This window comes from Capsella rubella, unplaced genomic scaffold (genome assembly GCF_000375325.1).
Source record: "Capsella rubella cultivar Monte Gargano unplaced genomic scaffold, Caprub1_0 scaffold_6, whole genome shotgun sequence".
Taxonomy (NCBI): domain Eukaryota; kingdom Viridiplantae; phylum Streptophyta; class Magnoliopsida; order Brassicales; family Brassicaceae; genus Capsella; species Capsella rubella.
In genome coordinates, this window is record NW_006238918.1 from 5,640,466 (window position 1) to 5,648,683 (window position 8,218).

Genomic DNA, 8,218 nt, shown 5'->3' on the forward strand with positions numbered 1-8,218 from the left:
TACACACAATCTTTTTTTTTTTGGTCAAGTATACACAATCTCAATCCCCTGAAGTAATCCCCTATGATATACCAATACTCAAAAATACTTTATAATGCTCACACTTTGTCTTATATTGCAACTTATAAATTTAATTTTAATAGTACTCAAGAGAATTCGATAATTTGTTTATAATCGGCTTGCTTATTTTAGATGATATTAAAATGGTTTCTTAAATGAACTTTCTAAAATGAAAAACCAAAACTATCTAATTTTATTATACATAAGTATAAAACTAATACATCAAGGCATGCATTGACACACACACACACCACTTGTTTATCCAAAAAAATATTCGTTTTACATGATTTTTTTGTCATTAACTGCTTTTCTTTTCAATAATTTTTTCCTCTCTTAATTTTTCCAATTCAACTCGAAAAACCATTGAAATTAAAGTTGAAGGAAAAAGGTGAAAAAGGGGTACTAATAAAAACAAAAAATTAAGAAAAATGTTCATGCTCACTCCGTTCTCTATTAAGTCCCCCTAGCCTAAACCTTTTGTTTTGTTTCGTCTCTTTACGCAGATCCCGTACATCGTCTCTCTCATTTCCCAGGAAAACAAAAAACAAAACGTCTCTGATCCCTCATCCTCTCATTCTCTCTTTCTTCTTTCTGTTTTTCTTTTCTTTTTCTTTTCTCTTTTACGAATCGTGTTTAGCAAACCAACATCATCCATGGAGGAGGCTGATAGTAGTGGAGGAGGTTCAGGTGATATTGGGGGTTACGTAGGAGGAGGAGGTGATATAGCTGCCGGTGGAGGAGGTTCAGGTGATATTGGGGGTTACGTCGGAGGAGGAGGTGATATAGCTGCCGGTGGAGGAGGTTCAGGTGATATTGGGGGTTACGTCGGAGGAGGAGGTGATATAGCTGCCGGCGGCAGAGGTAAAAACAAGGGTAAAAATATCCCTAACCAAGCCAGAGTCGACGCAGAAATACGACGGGAACAAGTGAGGAAAAGACAACTTGATATTGACTTGGCAGGTCCCGCTCATCAGCTTCCACCACAGGTCCTAATTATATTGATTTTCTTCTTCTTCTTCTTCTTCTTTTTTTTTTTTTTTTTTTTAAGTTTCTGTTCTTGCTTGCTGCGGCGTTATGCTTATAGTTTCTCTTATTTAAATGTCTACAAAAAATTTGTGGATATGAGATTCTTCTTAGTATACTAATAGTTTCTTCTATATTATTTGACGAAAATCTGAACTTTACTGTATAATAATATTTGTTCTTAAAAATAAACATTGTAGGATTATGGTGATGGTAGTCAAATGCTTATACACTGGGTTCTCACTTATCCAGATCTACTTTCGGAAATTTATAAGCAAGAAAGAGGTATCAATACATACTTATTAAAAACATATATGTTTTCTTAGTTTAAGCATACTAATGAAAGTTCACTTCAACATCATTAATTGTTGTTTTGTATATGTACTTATGTAGATGATTGCTGGGCCATCTCTCTGTGTGCGATCTTGCTATTTCACCTCAACAAAGATCGTCCTACCAATCAACACCGTGCAGTGGACATCGAAAACTTTATCAGGGATGTAAAATTTTCGCCTGCGGCCGTCAAATCCAAAAAGAAGTTCAACGCAATGGACTATGCTGTTGGCTCTTTGAGGAAAGCCATCGATTACCTACATAGCCCAGGAATAGGAAAGGCTGATGGGAGAAAGGTACTATGAACTAATGCTTACTATGTATACGTGTCTGTCTCAATGTGACAACTCTATTTTCTCGATTTTATGATAATGAGGAATGAAATTTTCTCCATTATTTTGTAGGGATCTAAAGCTTCTACTTTTAAAAGTGAATTTCGTAAGAAAGATAATGCTTCCCCTGAGTTCATTGCTGACCTTGTGCAAACAAATGGTCTTGTTGGCATCATTGTTGCTTTGGATGTGGACTTCACTGATTACGCGGGGGTAAGTGAAAGAGTTTAGAGTTAAAAAATATGATTTTTTGAATTAGTGCTCATACAATTTATTGATAATGTGAAAATGAGTGATTTCAGGGAATTCTAGTGTTACGCAAACCATTAAGAGACTCCGGTCTTTTAAGACATGCCCTTGTAATTGTCGCGCATGGGAGAATGGAAGATGGAGCATTATTCTTCATTTTGCAAAACTCATGGGGGTCTGGATGGGGTGCTAACGGCTACGCGAGAGCTATTTTTGATGGTGATTCCGACATCTTTTATCTACACAAGCTTTTAGATTGAGACCAAACATTGTTCTTCTGAACACATTTGTGATCCTCTCTTATTTTGGAAAACGCTTTTAGAGTCAAGGCCAACTAATACGCCTTTGTTTAGTTGATTTGCTATGTTTTACCTAGCTTTTGAGATTTTTCTTAATTAGCTTCCAGAATCAAATTTATGTTAAATATTTCTTAATAAACGAGATGATAGAATGTTTTATCTAAGGGTTGATCCAACACCATTACCATTCTTTATTTAATTTACCTTAAAAAGTACTAACTCATGAACATATTATATCGACCATTTAATTCGCCATTGAAACCCAAATTTTCTCATGCATGTTGCATCATTAAATTGTCTGATCAAAGAAAATGTTAAAACCTTATTATTTTCAAACAACAAAAATTTAGAATCGAAGTACTAGTCACTCATGGAGTGTACTGAAACAAGGATTCTAAAAGATTTTGAGGCTTAAATTCACTTGTTATTCAATCAATGATTTACAAAAAGCATCTCAAATCCACTGTTATTCAAACTAAAACTAAACTTAATTAAATTTTTAATGAAAACTGATTTTTGGAAACTTTAGATACAATTTTAGTTGAAAACTTTGAATGTAAAAATTCCACCTCCTACCGGTGAAATTTTTAAAATAAAATTACAGATCATAAAAAAACATTCCCATAGTGCTTCACGTTAAAAAAACATGTGAGTTATGCTAGCATTAAGACCACCTCCAATTGTTTTTTAAAGAAGATTCTTAAATCATTAAAAATAAATCAAAAATATCAATATAGCTATGCATCAATCAAAAATATAGCTATGCATAGTTAAGGATTTTTGAGGATCACCAAGAACTTTTGATGTGTCAAATTTTTATTGGTTGTCATTATTTTAGGTCTTATGAAAATGTAATTTATAAATTTTTAAAATATAAATTTTAGTTAAAATAAAATTCTTAAGAACTCTAATGGAGTTTTACCATTGGAGAACGAAAAAAAAAAGAAATCTCTTAACGAGATTGTTAGTTTTAAATAGTACAAAATTTATGATTAAAATAATTTTAAAAACTCACTAAGAATTTTATCATTGGAGGTGCTTTAATTTTAAAAACTCCAGACATACTCACCAATGTAGTTTGGGCTAGAACTGCTTTCAATCTCTTCCTTTACATGGTAGCTAGTAGATTATCAGTTCTTGTAGAGTTATAGAGTAGTTTTTAATAGACTTATAATATTCAACTAGGTTCGGATCCACGCTACAGCAAGGAAGATATCTACATATATATAACTTTTAACGGATTAGAACATGTTACATTTTAATTTATTGTAATGCAGTCGATTACGGTGAATTGTGTAATAAGTTTAAATAAAATAATAAAGAGAAAAACATAAATAAATAATAATATATTGAGTTGTTATACAATTATAAAACGGTGAAAATTTAACAGCACAAAATAATATTTAACGATAAATTATTCAGTTTGACCATTTTTGTAGTAGAAGTAGGAATATAGTAAAAAATACATACTTACAATATATATTTTGAAAGACCGACCCGTAACAGAATTCATTTCATAAAAACAATTTTCTTAACTCACTCTACCATTATAATTATGAGTTTAACAAACTAAGCCGTGAACTACCTAAAATTTACATAGTTTGATATATAATATATTTTATCAACAAAAATTATGTCTCCATAATTACATCTAGGTCTCCAAAATAATATTTTTAATATTATGAATTCTAATTTTTTTTTTAAAATCTTTTAAAATTTTCAATATTAAAATATTTGAGTCTTTTGATTATAATATTTTGAAACATTTTAAAATTTTAAATATGCTAAAATAACAAGGGAGATTTGCACAACTAACCTTTATTATGATACCCTTTTCTACAAGTACCCACTCTAGGTGTTCATTTTCAAAAATACCCTCTTCAATGTACAAATGACTAAATTACCCTCTTTTATTATAACCCATGATGAAAAAAGGAATATTCTTCCAACAAAAAGAATATTCCTTCCGAAAAATTTCCCGCCAAAAATTTTCGGAAAAATTTTTCCCGCCAAAAAATTTTCCCGCCAAAAAATTTCCGACAAAATTTTTCCCGCAAAACATTTTCAGCCAAAATTTTTCCGCAATTTCTTAAAAAAACCTTGTAAATATTTATAAATCCCTTAAAAAATCCTTTAAAAACCCTTGTAAATCTTTTAAAAGTCATCCAAAACCTTTTAAAACTTGAGTAAACCTTTTAAAACCATTGTAAATCATTTTATAACATTTATAAACACTTGTAAATCCCTTTAAACCACTTATAACCGTGATAAATCATTTAATAAAAACTTTTGTAAACTTCTAAAACCCGTTAAAAACCCTTGTAAATCCTTAAAACCCATTTTAAAGAACTTGTAATACCTTTAAAAACTTTTGTAAACCCTTCAAAAACCTTTGTAAACTTCTAAAACCCTTTAAACTTCTTGTAAATCCTTTAAAACTATTTTTAAATCTGTGTATGCCTTTAAATATACTTTTAAATCCTTTTAAAAACACTTGTAAATCATTTTAAAATCCTTTAAAAATTCTTGTAAATCCTTTTAAAATTGTTATAAACTTATAAAAACTTTTAAAAACCATTGTAAATCATTTAAAAACCATTTAAAAACCTTTGTAGGCTTCTAAAACTCTTTAAAAACCATTACAAATGTTTTAAAAACCATTTAAAAACTCTTGTAAATCCCTTTAAAAACCCTTTTAAACCCTTTAAAAAACCCTTTAAAAAAATTTGGCGGGAAAATTTTGAGAAAATATTTTTTTTTGCGGAAATTTTTTGGCGGGAAAATTTTCTCGGGAAAATTTTTGGCGGGAAAATTTTTTCTCGGAAACTTTTTTGGCGGGAAAATTTTGGCGGGAAAGTTTTTGGCGGGAAATTTTTTGGGGGGAAAATTTTTGTAAGGAATATTCCTTCTTTTGTGAAAGAATATTCTTTCAAATATGGGTAAAATATTCATTAAAACTTAAAAGAGGGCAAAAATGAAAATGGTAAAAAAAGATGGTATTTTTAAAAGAGATTATCATAAAAAGGTTATTGGTATCAATTTCTCAAATAACAATGGTTATAATATTGGTAAAACTTATAATGATTTAAAACCATTGTCTAAAATATTTAACCGAGTGTTGTTGAGTATTATATTTCTGTTTTGAAAAATTCAAACTGCAAAACATGCAAAAAATAATAAAATAAAAATTTTAAAATATTTTTAGTATATAATATGATATCAAAATTAATAATAAGATCAAATAAAAGTGAAAGAAGATTAATAATAGTTTTTAATATATTATATTAAATTAGTTAGAGAAATATTAGGAAATACTAGAATTAGTTATGGGAATAATATAATCCTAAAACTAGATATGGGAAGTATCCGATTTATGTATTCAAACCCAATTTAGGCGTTGAATGGTTGTAGATTGTAAAGTTGATTTTGGTTTTAGTTTTTTTTTGAAATATACTTTATAGCCAATCAATATTACGAGAAAAATGGTTTTCCTAAAATATTGAGAATCTAGATTTTAATGGGTTTTGTCAATTTGTAAAGAAAATCTAAAATCCATATATATATCACTTATTCATTTGTTTAACGTGACTGAATTTATTTTTTCTATTATTTTTTTTTAGGGAAAATTGAAAATAAAGGATAAATTTTTACAAAGTTGTCCATATGTGTATTCTATGATCAAAATTGGTGACATATGCTTTTATATAATTAAAACCCTATTATATCCCTAATTTTTAGAAATCTTATAAAAATATTTCATAAATTGATTTAATTTTTCTATTTTTAATTTTTTTGTGGATAAATATGTAGGGTAAAAAAATATTTTTTAGTTACATAACTTCCTGGATTTATTATATGTACATAGTACTTGCTTTGTGAGTTGTAGTCTTGGTTTATCATTATTTGTTGGGTTTATTATTGGTACGCAGTAACGGAGCCAGGAAAAAAATTTATCAAAGAAAAAAATTTAGCAATTAAATATTTAGAAAACACAAAAAAGAGACAAATAAATGTATCATGAGAATATTGAACTTGGGTTTCGGGGTGTCAAAAATCTGAAGAAAACCAACTTTGCTTCTGAAATTGCACTAATATATAAACAAAAACACTTTATTTTAACATTTTACGTAGGTTAGTTGACCCCCTAACTTCTATATGGTACCGCCCCTGTTGGTACGTAATAGTCTTCGTTAACATCTGTAGTTAATTAACAAAACAAACATATTACATGTTATTTACGATCTAATGTTGTTGATGTAGCGAAACACCAAATGTTATAGTACTCAATCGTAAGAGTTAGAGGTGTCGCTCTGTGTTTCGACGTCATAATCTAAAATGTTATTTACGATCTAAAATTAACATCTGTAGTTAATTAACAAAACAAACATATTACATGTTATTTACGATCTAATGTTGTTGATGTAGCGAAACACAAATGTTATAGTACTCAATCGTAAGAGTTAGAGGTGTCGCTCTGTGTTTCGACGTCATAATCTAAAATGTTATTTACGATCTAAAATTAACGTGTATTGTGTTTGGTACTTGAATTAGTCTTTATTTTTTCTTTAATATGCAACGTTAGAGTGATGAGATTCTGAGTTTATCCACGTGAGACAAGCCATTAACTGAGCCGGAGGGTTCATGCTTGCTTTAGAAGTGAAAAAACTCCAAACTTCATAGTCTACACTCCACACTCGAAACAATTTTCCATTTGTTTGACTTTGTCAATAGTACTTCATAATAATCAAACAATGAGGATTTAACGTTTGATTGTATAGTTTGTATTCACTCATGTCAACCAAATATGGCTGTTTTCTTAAATTATGTAGAATATTTTCTATTTTTAATAGAATATAGGAAAAAAATTGTAAGAATATGCATTCTAATAAATTTAAAACATGAGTAAATGCTAGAAAATGTATTCTAAATTTTGTAGAAGAAAGAAGAAACTATAAAATATGTATTATAAATTTCGTAGCAATTTGTATTCTAAATTTCGTAGAACATAAAGGAGTTCTAAATTTTGTAGAATACATAATCTGTATTTTATAGAACATGTATAGTCTATAAAATACACATTCTACATATTCAAAACTTTGTAGATCAAATTTTATCTATCCAAAACTTCAACAAAAACAACATAGTTTTTTGTCCAAAAAAACAAAACAACAACATAGTTTAAATTTTTTTTATGTATCCTCGTGCTTTTATTATCATTTCTCTACTAATTGTTCTTAGCTTTTTTGAAAATATTGATTAAACCTATAGAAAGGGTAATTTAGAAATATTTGACATTTATTCATAGAACTAGAGGATGGCCCGTGCTTTCGCACGGATGATATTTTTTAAACTAAAGATATAATTGGATTTGTATTAATATTTGGTATTCAATAGTATAGGATAAACATATTAGTATTGTATATTTTAATTTTAATTCTATAGAGTTAAATCGCGTGTTGATTTGTATATTTTAACTGTATAAAAATTAAATAATATATACAATAGTAATTAGGTCTGGTTTTAATATAAGTACGTATATATTATATTTTCCCGAAAACCGTTAAATTTATCAATCACGGACATTACCTCAACGGTGTATAATAAAATGCAATCTTTTAATATAATTTACAAAAATTGTATATCGGTTGAAAGATAACATAAGTGATATATAACAATTTCATAAATTTGGATAATCTATTTATGAATACCTTATGAATAAAATTTAACTATTGGCAAAAGTATATGATAAACTAATCTGCTAAAATGTTAACAAAAAAGGAAAATATGATAAATATTGTAATTGTAAACAATTTTAATATAAAATTTAATCTTTAATCTACTTGAAATAAGGTAAATTAAATGTTTTAAGTTTAATAATGTACCAAATATTTAAATTTAGAAATATTAATGAAAAACATAAAA

At 28.2% G+C, this 8,218-nt stretch overlaps 1 protein-coding gene across 1 annotated transcript; it reads left to right on the plus strand.

Annotated features, from left to right (window-relative positions):
• The first annotated feature begins 713 nt into the window (after window positions 1–713).
• LOC17883461 (cathepsin L-like proteinase) lies at window positions 714–2,320 on the plus strand. Its single transcript, XM_006289311.2, has 5 exons — window positions 714–1,046; window positions 1,284–1,368; window positions 1,477–1,712; window positions 1,821–1,961; window positions 2,051–2,320. Exons 1-5 carry the CDS (start codon window positions 714–716, stop codon window positions 2,255–2,257), a joined length of 1,002 nt encoding a protein of 333 aa, XP_006289373.1. The 3' UTR covers window positions 2,258–2,320.
• The last annotated feature ends 5,898 nt before the right edge of the window (window positions 2,321–8,218 follow it).

What these genes read in the sequence shown, in the direction of transcription:
- LOC17883461 (XM_006289311.2), top strand. Translation starts at nt 714, where the DNA reads ATGGAGGAGGCTGATAGTAGTGGAGGAGGTTCAGGTGATATTGGGGGT. An exon ending in CTCATCAGCTTCCACCACAG is followed by an intron (nt 1,047 to 1,283) that starts GTCCTAATTATA and finishes TAAACATTGTAG; the next exon opens with GATTATGGTGATGGTAGTCA. An exon ending in GAAAGGCTGATGGGAGAAAG is followed by an intron (nt 1,713 to 1,820) that starts GTACTATGAACT and finishes ATTATTTTGTAG; the next exon opens with GGATCTAAAGCTTCTACTTT.